At 34.8% G+C, this 14,845-nt stretch overlaps 1 protein-coding gene across 2 annotated transcripts in view; it reads left to right on the top strand.

Annotated features, from left to right (window-relative positions):
- Positions 1 to 14,845, top strand: part of LOC110019921 (cation-chloride cotransporter 1) — a gene marked incomplete in the record, with an annotated part of 70,179 nt that overhangs the window by 27,005 nt on the left and 28,329 nt on the right. For both annotated transcript variants that reach the window (XM_020717794.1, XM_020717793.1), the window contains 1 exon segment: positions 12,642 to 12,703. In XM_020717794.1, the coding sequence (XP_020573453.1) occupies positions 12,642 to 12,703 (62 nt within the window).

Below are 14,845 nucleotides of genomic sequence, written 5' to 3'. Positions count from 1 at the left end.
TTGATAGCATTAAGATGGTTGGCTTGGGGCCATTGGGCCCACCCTCTTCTCTCCTGTTAGAAAGTTGTTTTCCTTATATTGTTGACAATTATCATTCCAGGAGACTACCAATCCTGGAGGATGTTTTTTCTTAGATTCATTGACCTGCTGCAATGTATTTCATTACCTTTTTATTAAGCTAACATTATTTTCTATACAATCACACAAATATTGTTTGGTCATACATTTCATGCATGCAATTGAGAAGTCGTTGATCAAACCATTATGGCGTTAACATAAGCATTAGAAGATAACTATCAAAGTGGACGCTAAATGAAATAAGTAGTTTAGGGTTCATAATTCTTGCTTTAAATTTAGGCCTGAAAGCTTGATTTTGATCGATTGCTCTGAGCCATGATTCTTCATAACAATAAAGTGTTCGCCCAATGCCATCTATAATAACATGTTCCAATGGCAGGGCCCCAATTATTGTTGAACTTAAAGTAGTGGCTTAGAGGCATCTATTCACTACACAAATATGCTTTCTTATTTGGTAGATTTTCCAACAATATTTTGAAGCAAGGACTTCCCACTTCAGCCTATCCTAGTAGTTTTACTCGTCCAAATTTTATTTTATGATTTGGCCCAAAAGTTTGAAATTATCAAGTCGATAATATCATGATCGTAAGTTAAGAGTCATACTCTAATATTTACAACAATCCAAAATGCCATCCTAACAACGAAGATCCATTAAATATCTTCCAATTCACATATAACTCACATATTTAAAATCAAGTTCTTTACTCTAATATTATTAGAAGTTTTATAAAAAGGAAATTTACATACATACTACATAATTTTTATGTATTTACATTTCTATCACCTAAAGTTTGATATTTACACTTATAAATTTTTTTTACATAGACCCGTGCATGAAAATATGTATTTTACTTTTAAAAAGTTAATAATGATGGTATTTTGATAGCGACAAGATAAAATTCAAAATAAATTAGGGTAGGAATCATAACAAAACATAATAATTACGATACATAAAAAGATAAACACCTGCAATTTGAGAGGTAGGCGAACCTAATTCCTAAGGCTCAAGACAACAATTACCCTAACCATAATCATATTAGGCCCTATTTATCTTAAACAATAATAACTAAAAACTAACATAATTGCCCCTTTTAGCCTTGTGCCTAAAATAATTTTCAAACTATTTGGCTGGCTCGACATGGCGGAAAGCTTTGTCGGTGTTGGTCTAATATTACTCCCCTTTTAATAAGACACTCTCCTCAAGGTGGAAAAGAGGAAACTGCGTATGGATCAAGTCATACGGCTCCCATGTGTTGTCATACTCTGGAAATTCTTTCCATTTAATCAATGCTTCTTTCCCACCTATGGATTCTTGGTGCACCTCATTTAGCTTTAGTAGTTCCAAGAGAACTTCCATATTCTCTATCAAGGTAGGGGGAAGTGAAGAGGACACATTATCATCAATAACATCTCTCAACTGAAATACATGGAACATTGGATAACGTGTCGATGAAGGTGGCCATTTCTAATGATAAGTGCTCTCATCAATGTTCTTTGATATCTAATAAGGACAAAAAGTAGCATGGGGAGAACTTCTCGTTCCTATGTCTGACCAATGTCCTCTCAACAGGGCCAGAGTTTTAGATATATCTTATCTCCAATCGCAATTTGCACATCCCTTTGATTTCTGTTGGCTTGTTTCTTCACAAGTTGTGTTTTCAATAAATATCCCTTCAATTCTGCCAACATCTTGCCCCTCTCTTCTAAGTACTGATCCACCAGAGACACTGACTTAGTACTATGTCCATAATGCAGCAAATGAGGTGTATTGCAACCATATCATATTTTATAAGGGGTGGTCTGAGAAGTTATGTGATACAGTGTGTTATACCAATACTCTGCCTAGGATAGCCATTTAGCCCACTGATTAGGTGCTTCGTATACAATGCTACACAAGTAGATCTCCACACTCAAATTAACAACTTCTGATTGTCCATCAGTCTGTGGGTGGTATGCTACACTTTTCTTCGATATAGTCATTTGCTTTCTAAAAAACTCCCTCAAAAAATGACTCAAGACACTACAGGAAAATTCCCGATTAGCGTCGAAATATTGGTGACGTTAAAATGGTTGCTTTTAATTGATTTTGCATCAACATTTGCGTTGGTTTTTTATTTACGTCGAAATTAGCATCTCAAGATTTCGTTGTTATGAATTTTCATTGGAAAAACAGGCAATGCAAGCTTAACAACGTATTAGCATCGAACTTAGTCGATGCTAATTAGCGTCGACATTAGTAGACGCTAATTAGTGTCGGTCATGTCCGATGCGAATTAGTTTTGACATTATTTGGTCATTTACTTACTCATAACGTCGAATTAACAACAGTATGTATTGAACTGATTTTGTACCTATTAGCGTTGGAATATTTCGACGCAAACTTGCAAGAAAAAAATACAACATAACAATTAGATTTTCATATACCTGCATAGAACAAACACGAGCAACATAATAAGACATTTATTTAATCATCAAAATTGATAAAAGAAATCACTAACATATCTCAAAAATGATACCAAATTAAATTAAAGATAAATGAATCAAAAGTGTTCAAAGTTCACAACTGCAAAAATTGAAAATTCAGTTAAATAGAAATGAAAAAAACATAATCAGCCCTTATGGTGGGAAAACATCAACAAACGTATAATTAAAATCCTAATCTTTCTCTTCATCCTCGTTCATAACACATGTGCCGCTTGCCCCGACAATCAAAACTCTCTATCAGGCATGCTAGACTATATGCAACCATCTGTTGGCCTTCATGCATCTGTAGGAGCTCTTCATTCATCATAATGACCCGTTTGGCAAGCTCCTTATACTGAGCCTGTAATGAGTTAGGGCCACTCATACAGTGAGAAAACATCAACAAACGTATAATAAAAATCCTAATCTTTCTCTTCATCCTTGTTCATAACACATGTGCGCTTGCCCCGACAATCAAAACTCTCTATCAGACATGCTAGACTATATGCAACCATCTGTTGGCCTTCACGCACCTGTAGGAGCTCTTCATTCATCATAATGACCCGTTTGGCAAGCTCCTTATACTGAGCCTGTAATGAGTTAGGGCCACTCATAGTTGCAGGAGAAGGCTCGCCCTCAAATGCTATCTTCTTTGCTCCTAGGCCATACACTCTCCCCTTCTTCCCCACACCTGTGCCCAAAGCTCAAAATCAGACTGAGCTGTGGTAGACTGACTAACTTTGTGAGGACATGCAACTCTGTAGTGGATAACTCTGGATCAAGTTTCTTGTCATGTACACATGATCATATAAGTATCAGTCACATAATTACATAAATATGTACGCTTCTGAATTTTAAGATAATCTTACTAGTCTCCAAAAGTGTTTTGTGTGGGGCATCGAAGCTTCAATGTGGAGTGCGGCCCTCTGTCTCCCTCCGTCGCCTGGTTCTGCTGGTTTGTCTGTCTTTTCCTCTGGTATTCCGAAGAGCCCGATGCTCTGTTTATATTAGCCCAATTCTCAACATATCTTCGAAACGATGCATGCCACGAACATAAAAAATTTGCTGGTGATGTTCCGACAACTAGTAGAATGACCTATGCAAATTAAAAATTATGTAAGGTTTATTAGTATAAAAAAAAGTAGAAATTAACACCTTATTTCAAATTAAAATATCATACATCGAGCTTCCTAAATCGTTTTCCCGAGTCGTAATCGGGATCTATTTCCATGAGAGAAATGACTGATCATATCGGCTTTGGACGATCTTCATGACACACGTCACGGGCGGCTTGGAAGGGTAGAATCTACAATTGCAATATTAGTTACAATAAAAAATAGCATGAAAATTAAAACTAATGTGCCGTAAAAAGGAAAGTTGATTTGCAAGTCACCCTTTGGCACAATAAAGACTTTGCCGGCGGAGTCAACCATCTCATGTGCAAGAGTCGAGGGGTTTGGACCATCAGATGAGGATTTTGGACGAAAATATGGTGCAGGTGCGGGAGGTAGTGTCCGCAATGGAGCTGATGTGGGAGGACGGGGCAACTAGTGGGGTGATCAGAGTGATTACAAGAGTGTCGTATCTTTCAGTGTCGATGACGACCTTCTTCAGCCTCAATATCTATTTCCCAAAGTTCACTGAACGCGTGTTCTCTCTGGGAGCCGAACACCTGCCATTTGCAACAGGAAAAAAAATTAGAATTATTAGTATGTAATGTAAGACAAAAAAGTAAAACTAAACAGTGTAGAATGCCAATAGGAAACATGTCGTGACTAGCATAAAATCAAGAAAAGCAAGACAACTATAGTATAAGAAACGAAACTAAAATCAAGAAGGCGCAGAAGCTAATCATTTAAGTATACATATCATTTTTTTAGTCTATTTCATAGGAAGATATTGTAGAGCTTAAAATTTCTTCATCTATCTCATCATCATTTTAAATTATATCTAGAGGGACTTCTTCATAAAACCTCGTGGTATTGTTTAGGAGTAACACCCCTTCGATTGAGCTATGTTGAATGCGAAAATCCGATATAACTAACTCTTGGTAAATAGGTTTGATAATATTTTGCATTTTAATAATTTTTTGTGGTATATTCTTCAATACAACAACTCAATCAAGTTTATCGATTGCTAGACCAGTATATCAAAGATAATAATTTGACTAGCCTAACTTGCTAGAATAAATGGGTCATACTTTGCATATCTTCTGTTCATTTTAACTTCAATAATATCTTACAGGTCGAGTGTTTATGTTCCTCGTAGGAACACGATCAAACCACTCATAGTTGAACATGTAGACATTGCAACTTAACTAGTTCATTTAGTATGCCTTAGTCACTGATCTCGTTATCTTTGTGTGTGTTTTCTCTAACACAAACATCCCAATTATAAGACAGTTTTCCTTCACACAAAGAGCTTGTGTGAAATTTGTACCCGTTTAGTTCAAATATTCGCCATGCCTTGACACTACTATAAGGCCCAAACAAGATCTACTAAGTCCTGGTTAATGATTCTGTTGCTTGTATTATGAACCTAGTATTTATTTCAAAGCATAATTGGTTTTGCTTTGTAGAGTACAATTACAGACTTACCGGTGAATTGAAAAGTTTCTTCAGCATACACGTAATTTGAATCATTTTGAAAATTCTTCTTCGATCTTCTTGCTTACAAGAGAATTATCTTCTATGTTCAAGCTCTCAGTAAATAACCCACCTACATCATTGTGATTTGTAAGTCTGAGTTAATTGGTAGAACGTTCTGGATAATAAGCGAGAATTTTTTATTAAATTTAATTTTACAATAGGAGTTGTTGCACTTCATTGTATTTCAGTAGAACATACAATATAACTTCTTGAAGCTCTCTATTGTTGAGGTAGCACGTACCATGTCTACTTAATGGTTCACTTGATGTCTGGAATATAGATAATTCTGTTTGTTAAGACATTTCAACAATAGTTTCATGTGTATGTTGCCCTTGATTGAAGTAATAAGAACATAAATTACTTGTCTTATCGCATATCGATTCCTCCGGTCATACTTTATTCTTACCTGTCTTTTTTATTTTATTCAGGATTCTGCACGGTTGAGTCATTTTAGAAAAAATAAGATAGTACTGTCTTTTTTATTTTATTCAGGATTCGGCACGGTTGAGTCATTTTAGAAAAAAATAAGATAGTAGTTCTAACTAAAATAAAAGAGATACCTCTCAAAGGGATACACCCACTTGTATTGTAATTGGACCCCCCAATATAACCTCATCATACATATATATGGGCAGATGTTCCATCGAGTCAAAAAAATCGGGAGGAAATGTCTATTCTAGCTTGCATAGCGATAACGAAATATGCACGTCATTACTTCTTAGAGAATCAACATTCAAAGTGCCTGCACATAACTCCTTGAAGAATGTACTAATTTCGATCAATGAATCAAGTACCGACTTTGGCAAGGCATTGAATGCAATATGTATGTAAAAATATGACAATCGTGACTCTTTATACCAAATATTTTTCCTGTCCCCAAATAAACACATGAACTTATGTTAGAAGCACAACCACTTGGAAACTTCTAAACTTTATTATTTTACTTGCATTTGTTTCTTGCAATTCTAACTCCCTCCTCTTGTACTGCTCCTTCTGGTCCAGTCTTGCTTTGTCATTTTCTTTTGTTTTTTTCTTGATATCCCGAACAATAGTAAATATATTATCAAAATACTTCTTCTCAATTTGCATAACATTTAGTATATGTTTAATCGGATTGGACCTTTAGTATGGAAGATCCCAAAAAATACACTGTTTCATCCAGTTATGTGTAACGCCAAAATCTGGAAGATGACTTGAGGCTAGTTTTGGTCTTCCAGTGATCTTTAGTACTTTATTGATCATCTGCAATATATCGCTTCCACTTATCCTTGGGGGTAAACTTGATCTTTCAACTATATTTTTGAAAAATGCATCTTTATTCCTTCGGAATGGGTGATCACATGCTAAGAACCTTGACTGAAATAAGCTCTCGCTCATAATTAACTCAAATCTGGCTCTCGTTGTCACCACTAGACTGAAATAAGTGATAGGTCGTTGACGGTGCATGAGGATTACTCTTACTGAAATAAGCTCTCGCTCATAATTAACTCGAATCTGGCTCTCGTTGTCACCACTTGACTGAAATACGTGATAGGTCGTTGACGGTGCATGAGGATTACTCTTAACCCATAGCTTGAAGCATCTACCTTTATAATGAATGGTGGTTGAAATCAGGTAACGTTAACACTGGTACACTTGTCATGACCTTCTTTAATTTCGCATAGGCCCGAGTTGCTGCTCAATTCGCTGAAAATTATACCTTTTTCAATTGTCCTGCCTATAGCTATGTAATCGAATTGTAACGCTACATAAACTTTCGATAGTATCCTGTATTTCTCATAAATCCTTTCAACACCTTCAATGGTTCTGCCAACACTCCTGTAACTAACACCACATGTCTTCAGTACTTCACCTTAGGTTAGGAAAATGAACACTTCTCTAAGTTAGGGTAGAGCTGGTGCTCACTAAGTACTTCCAACACCTTCAAATGATCATGTCTTCTTCCAAGGAAAGATTGTATATTTGGATATCATCAGAACACTAACACAGAGAAAAAGGTTGGAACACCTTATTCATCAGTGATTGAAATATAGTCGATGCGTTGGTGTGCCCGAATGGCATAAGAAAAAAATTGTTATGACCCCATGAGTTCGAAATGCAGTCTTGCACACATTTGTCGGCCGTATTCAAATATGTTAGTATCTTGACTTGGAGAGTATCGTAACCCTAAACACCTCTTCCAATAGCTCATCGATCACTAGGATAAGAAATTTGTCAGGTACTGTTTCCTTATTCACTGTCCAATAATTTGCATATAAATGCTAACTTCCATTCTTCACTAGTATGACTGGGCTAAAGAAAGGGTTCACACTATTAACATGACCTCTAACATCTCTCGGATCTATCTTGTCCTTCTGTATTCGGGGTAGCAGTATGGGCACACATTGATGGGTGAAACCCTTGGTCTTATGGTTATTGCATACTCGTGTTCCCTCCAAAGTGGTAATCAACATGACAATTAGCAAACTTCTACAAATTATTGTAGGAGTTTTTTGATCGGTGTCAGAATCTCGTACAACTCCGTATCATGCGTCTCTTTCGTGCCATGCAACTCAATCAAGAATCTTAACCCTACGTCTTGTATTACCCTACTCATGGTCTTGAGTGTTACAAAGAACTTGAATAAACTAAGTCTTTACGACACCCCAACATCTTGGCTCCCACTTGGAACTCCATCATCGAGTTTCCAATTCACCCCCCCCAAAGGAGTGCAATCATTTCATACCAAATATCATAGTAGTGCTTCCTAATCCAAGGGAAGAAAACCTTCTAAGTGTTTCTGCCCGAGTCCACTCTGATTTGTTTACTTGACCAAATGTAGGCAGCCACAGGTTTGTTTGAAACTTCACAATTTATTCATCATTTCATCCATTTCTGATTTGTCTCACCTCTCTCTTTAATTTCTCCTCAAAAGAATCTTCTTTTTTGGCCGCCATTACTCTTAGCATGATTTTTTTTTTATTACGAATGTGGAACTCCTATATGCCGTGATCTCATCACGGGCTTCCCAACAGTGTATCGCGAGGTTCATCATGAAGGTGGTGCCAAGGAGACACCATGTGTGTTGCAATATTGTCACCTTCCCAACTAGCTTGAATCTTGACTGTATTAGATGTTTGCTTGATTGTTTCCCTCAAATCTCAACTATTTTGCAAGGTTTGTTCACGAAACGCCACGATGATGTTGGCTTCCCTACTAGCTCGAATCGTCATAGTATCAGAAGTTTGGTCGTGATGTTCCGCTTGTTTGAATATCAATGTCGAGGCTTTCTTGTCTCTTCTGGTTACTGCTCTCCAAATTCTCTAGTACTCATTCACAGTTCCAAAGGACTGATTCCAATTTAATAGGAACGAGATAAAATTCCACAAAAATGAGGGCAAAAACTAAAACAAAATAATATAATCTCAAATATATGAAAAGATAAACACCTATAATACAAGAGATAGGTGATCTCTCCCAAACTCTAACTCTTAAAATTCAAGACAACAAGCACATGCCTTATCCCTAATCATATTAAGCCCTATTTATCCTAAATAATAATAACTAACAAATGACTAAGCCCTTTTAGCCTTGCATCTAAAATAGGTCATCAAATTATTTGACAGGCTTGGCGTAGCAGAAAGCGTCGTCAAATTCGGTCTAACATTTTTTTTGTGAGATGTTAAAAGTTTTGAGTGTTCTAAATGTAATTATAAAAGTTACAAGTGTTAGATTTATAAATACATAAGAACTGTGTAGTCTTTATGTGTATGCCCTTTTATAAAGTAAGCTATATTTTCCTTGATACCTACTTTTAGTTGCTTTTCCTCTTTTATACAATGCAATTTATATGAGCCTTTTCTATACTAATTATTTAAATTACGTTTTAAGTTATATAAAGCTTAGTGCATAATTACAATTCTACACCATATCAATTTTTATGCATATGCTCTAATATGTATGTAGATCAAAATAATTAAATATTAACATTTTATTTCATCAAAAATATTTTAAATATTGACAATTACATTTCATTTAAGAAGCTATTTTGGGAACGGGAGCATCTAAAATATTATACCATTTAAGCTACGTGCAATTCCATTTCCTTTTTCAATTTGTTTAAATTTTAGGCAGTTGTTTATAATAACATCCTCAACTAGTACCATAAAAGGTGGCCCATTTGATGACTCATTCATTATTTTATTTGATTATCATTTTATTTCTTTCATTGATTTGAATCATTTTTAAACTTTCACGTAAATGCAATGTATAAAATATTATTAAAATTTTATTATAACACTTTCGTGCTTGCAGTGAGATATAATTTTTTATTTAATTATATCAATTAATGTCTTGATGTGAAACATTTCAAACAAAGTCCTAGTTGAAATAATATAAGTCAAATAATGTATTTAAATTTAAAAGAGCCATAGATAACGCAAAGTAGGAATGCAATTACTCATTTTAATCTTTAGATGATTCTTTTTGTACCTTAATTTCCAGCCTCCACTTTCTCTAGCTTAATACTTATTTACATTTCTTTTATTTAAGTATAAATGTTTACAATTTAATATTGTCTTATATTCTTAAGTAATTGACCATATTTAATTTGCTAAATTTAAATTCCTTTAAGCTTTCTAATTTTGGAACTTAATATTTCTAAATTAATTTCATAACTTAAAAGGCATAATATTCATTTTATATTATTTCTAATTTAATCTATCATTGTCCTCCATTCAAAACCCTGAAATATTTTTTAAAATATAAATCACTCTAGGGTTTAAATATTTACCAAAAGAAAATACATAAATGTTGAATCATACTTGAATTTTTTTTCTTCTTTTTTTAAAATCAATGATGCCTTTATATCTTTTTTATTTTTGCACTATTGAGCTTTTAATTGTTGACATTATTAAAAAAAATATTTATTAATACTTAATAAATTTAAAATTAAAATATCTATTTTTGAATTTAAAATAAATGCTAACATTTAATTTGACTTGTTGGTTTTGGCTCTGCCTTCTAGACCCAACTGCGTGCACAAAAAGCATTAACTAGACTCTACTCTTGCCCGAACACGCACTCGCTCTTTGTTGATGACTAGTGTCCTTAACTTACTTGATTGCCCACCCTTTGTTGATAACTAGGGCCCTTTCGCTAACTTGATTGTCGGTTTCGCAATGCGGTCATTCCACCTCACATAGCTCATCTGTCCTCACCTACTTGATTTTCGGTTTCCCAATGCGGTCATTCCACCTCACATAGCTCATCTGTCTTTCTCCTGTTTGAACCCACACGACATCGACCGTTACTCAGCCTGTACTGTTCTGGCACGCGTTGTCTATCGGCCCAATGGCTTCATTTCTTGTGTGCATTACTCATCTCTGTACTTCACGGTGCTCATCAATCGTCCGAAGTAGTGCTCGCTCATTGGGGTCAGTTCATTCATTTGTGTCCCATGAGTCTCTTTTCATCAATTTTGATTAGCAAGACTGACAAGATATTTCCTCTGAATTGAAGCAGCTGGTTCAACAAATTTTTGCTGTTGTTGATTGATTATTTCCATTTCTGCTAACTCTAATTAATACGCTGAAGAGCAATTGGAACACACATTATAAAGCAAGCCTTTGACTTGACAATTCCTATCAATTTGCCAAGATAGTAATGCCTTCAAGTAGCTTGACTTGATGTTCTAGTCTCATCAGGCGGTGGATCAGTCATCGATTCATCGAGGAGCTGGACATTATTTTAAATTTTTGTCTAGCATAATCCTAAAGTGGTTTCTCTCTCTCTCTCTCTCTCTCTCTCTCTCTCTCTCTCGCACGCGCCCATTCAGCCAGTCAAGCTAAAATTATTATGTTTTTTGAGTTTTTTGGGTCCTTAGACAATTTGTTTTGTTGCACATTCAACGTAATTAAGACATGCCTAAATTAAATAAATCTAGATTCATTTGACCATGATGATTCTACATTATTTTACCTAGGTTGAATGAAACGCTTCTTTGAATAATTGAAAGGTGTTGTCATAGCAATGGTGGATGTTGATTTCGATAATAGATACTTGAACAACAATAGCACTAGTAATTTTCTCTTGCGTAAGGATTCTGGGGCTTCAAGTCATGAATTTGACTTATATCATGATTCATTTTAATAATTTGGGAAGAATCCCGTAAAAAACTGTGACCGGTGATAATATGAAATCAATTTATAAGTTTCGAACCAAGTAATTGCATAGGAGGCTAAGTAACATCATCCTGGTAATCTCAATTATTGGTGGTGAATTTAAAAATATCCATACGTTATGCTACTATGACTATCTATATTGTAGTCTAACTTTGAAAATAATGGAAATATAAAATTAACCTTTGACGGGACCTTTGATAGGGCGGGCTAAAATAAAAGTTAGGGAATAGCTTGCATTTCCATTTTTAAAGGTTGAGCGGCAACACTAGTAGACTCAAACTTGGGGGCATTTCAATTTTTGTAGCAGGCTTTTGATTAAACTTTTAGTCAAGAAGAACCTGATCCTGTGTATTAATATCTTTTCATATGTTAAGTTTTTTCATTCAATACATAAGATACACTTGAATAGCATCATAGATATAATTTTTAAAAAAGTCTAATGTGCCACACATTATCTCAAATCACTTTTAGTCATGATACCTTTTTGAGGCTTTCCTTCACATAGATTATGACACCCATGTCAACGACACCTCTGATTCACAACGAAATTGTGCATACACAAAGTCCATGGACGTCTCTCAACCTCATTGTCACCTGCTCTTGCTTGCGTTCTCTTTCCTATGCACAAACACGGGTCTCAGCACTTGTTTTACACATGTGTGCCATTGCCGCTGACTTGAGTTTTCGATCTCCTGCCTTCTTGCCTTCATCTCCTAACCGTTTGAGTGATGTGACTTTGCGAACACCTTGCTTCATTCTTCTATCACACAAATCCAGCGTCAGAAGCTTCTACTAATTGCCAAGCGATTCAAACTCAAACTTGTCTCCACATTATTTTTTTAGTACTACACTTTTGCGCCACACAGGTGACCAAACTACCTTCACACTGGTCTCCGCTTCCAAAATGCATCACATATGTATTTGTAACTGGAAATTTAACCCGTATCACTTTATAATATCTATTTTAATAAATTAGAATACAGTATGAACTTTTATGTGGAGTCTAAATATTCTATTTACTTTTTAAGAAAAGGACCAATTAATTTTTGGCAAGCTTACAAAATAATGTCCAACTTATCTGAGAACTTGCGCTAGACTGTCAGGAAGCTGTAGCATTTGAAGAAAGTATAGTTAGCATCAAAATATAAGCAACTTATTAGGCAATATTTTTGGGCTGGTTTTGTTAGGCCTTTGTTCCATAAATCACCTTTTTGTCGATTATGAAATACTCATCGAACAATTGGTAATTTTTTTTGCTTGACATGGGGCCATGTGTTGTTGCTCTTTTCAGTTATGTGCTTGGAGCTGTGGAAACATTCTTAGATGCTGTGCCAAGTGCTGGATTTTTCAGAGGTAAACTCATTTTAAATCTGTTCCTCATTTAATTCTGCTCTGCTAATTATTGGAGCTCCAATATATGTAGCCTTTATATGATCACTTTTATTTAACAATACCAGACAATTCTGCTAACTTGATGTGTGACACATTGATGCTTGACCATTAAAATTGGCAATTTTTCCCAATAAGTATTGTTGTTGTGTCTCTAGTTTGACATGTTTTTAATATACTTCAAATTTAAATATGTAATATGGAAACAATCTTCACTTAATATGAGCTATGCTATCAATTTTTCTTTTAATTGAACTTATTATTGTATCAGTCTGTAGAAATTTTAGCATGTTCTAAGGACTCTCTTCTATATAATGGGCACCTTAGGACAATATGAATTGGTTGAAGATGATTGACTGAAAACGTGGTGGCTTGAAGGCTCGTATCCTCTTGGAATGTGATCTCTCTCTCTTTCTCTCTTTTGGGTTGTGTTCACCATTTCTTTTTCTCAATCTTCAGATGTTTTGTACCATTCTCTCAAATAACATAATCATTAAGAAATTGTTTCCCCACCTATTCGATTTTGTTTCCAAGCTAGACGCCTAAACCTAGTAATTAAGCTGGAGTTCCTGCTAGATGGTAAGATTATTTCATATGATCATTTTGTTACTCCGCTCGTACAAAATTTTAAGTTTGAGCTTGAGATACAGTTGTTGTTCGCATACGTTTCTAGATGTAGATACATGAACATTCAAAAGCCTTTTGTATTGGTGCTTGTTCTATCAGTAGTTACTAAGTGGCATGATGCCTTTGACATCCAGAGTCAAAGCCCCAAGTTCCTTCTACATGTGGACAATTTTTAAGTATCGTTGTTGTTCAGTATGTCCATGTTCTTATTTTGCTACGTTATCACTATGGCTGCCAGTTTCAAGCTTTTCAGATAGCTTTTTTTTTAATATATTTCCATGTTATGTTCGAATTCTAGCCAACAAATTCTCAGCTGAGCAATTTTATTTCGGTTTCATATTTTGACATTTAATTTTAGTATATTTGACATTCAATTTTATTTTGCTCATCTCTTTTTGGTTTCATATTTTAACACTGTCGTTGCCGGTCCCAAGCTCGGATGTGAAAAGTGGAGGATTGCGTTAGGTAGTCGACAACCAGCGTAAAACTTGTCGAAAAAAAATCATGACATGAATCTTTTTGATCATTGTGTAAGTGCTAGGGCGCCCCTGGAAGCGACGCGCTGCATAGCCTAAGTACAGTGAAAAGTGTGTAAGGGCCGCTATACCAGCGCCCGGGTGTAATGTTAAATAAACAAGGGTTCCCATATTACGGGCGAATGCGGGTAAAAAATGAGGATTCATGTAGCCTACCCCACGTAGTGGGATTAAGGCTTTGTTGTTGTTGTTGTTTTTATTAATTTTTTTTTGCAAAAAAAGGAGAACACTAGAAATATCCTCATGGTACAAATTTTTTTTTAATGAATCCATGCCATGCCAAGTACTATGAGTTGCAACTGCAAAAAGTTAGAACTTAGATAGCATGAAAGTTGTTTTTTAGCACTTATCTTTAAACTACTGTCGATCGAAATTTTGAAAATAATTTAAATTTAATGTATGTATACACATGTAATTTTGATTTTGAAAAATAGTATTTTAATTTTAAAACATATGAGACCGAATAAATCCCATATATCTAATAATTTAAATAATTCACATGGTCTAAAGTTAAATTTTGGAATGACTTAGAAGACTTAATACCAATGATACCTCTTGCAGAAAGACTTTTACTAATGAGGAAGATAGAAATATTTTAGATTTTACTTTAGCGTATAGTTTTGTTATTACTAATACTTTATTCAATAAAAGAGATGGACATCTTATTACTTATAAGAATGGATCTAATAAACTACAAATTTGTTATTTTTTTATGAGAACAAGAGATTGTCGATATTGTAAAGATTATAAGGTCTTCCAAGTGGAAGTTTAAGTACCCAACATCGTTTATTAGTTCTAGATTTTAAGATTAAGCGTTGTAAAATAAAGAATACTATGGTTCATCATCGTAAAATTAGATGGAGAAACTTAAATGACACAAATAAAATTATTTTTATAAGTAAAATTCAAGATTTCAAAATTTGAGATATTCATGAAGAAACAA

This window comes from Phalaenopsis equestris, unplaced genomic scaffold (assembly GCF_001263595.1).
Source record: "Phalaenopsis equestris unplaced genomic scaffold, ASM126359v1 Scaffold000088, whole genome shotgun sequence".
NCBI lineage: Eukaryota > Viridiplantae > Streptophyta > Magnoliopsida > Asparagales > Orchidaceae > Phalaenopsis > Phalaenopsis equestris.
Note: the sequence above shows the minus strand (reverse complement) of the source record. Positions and strands in the feature narration are given on the sequence as shown.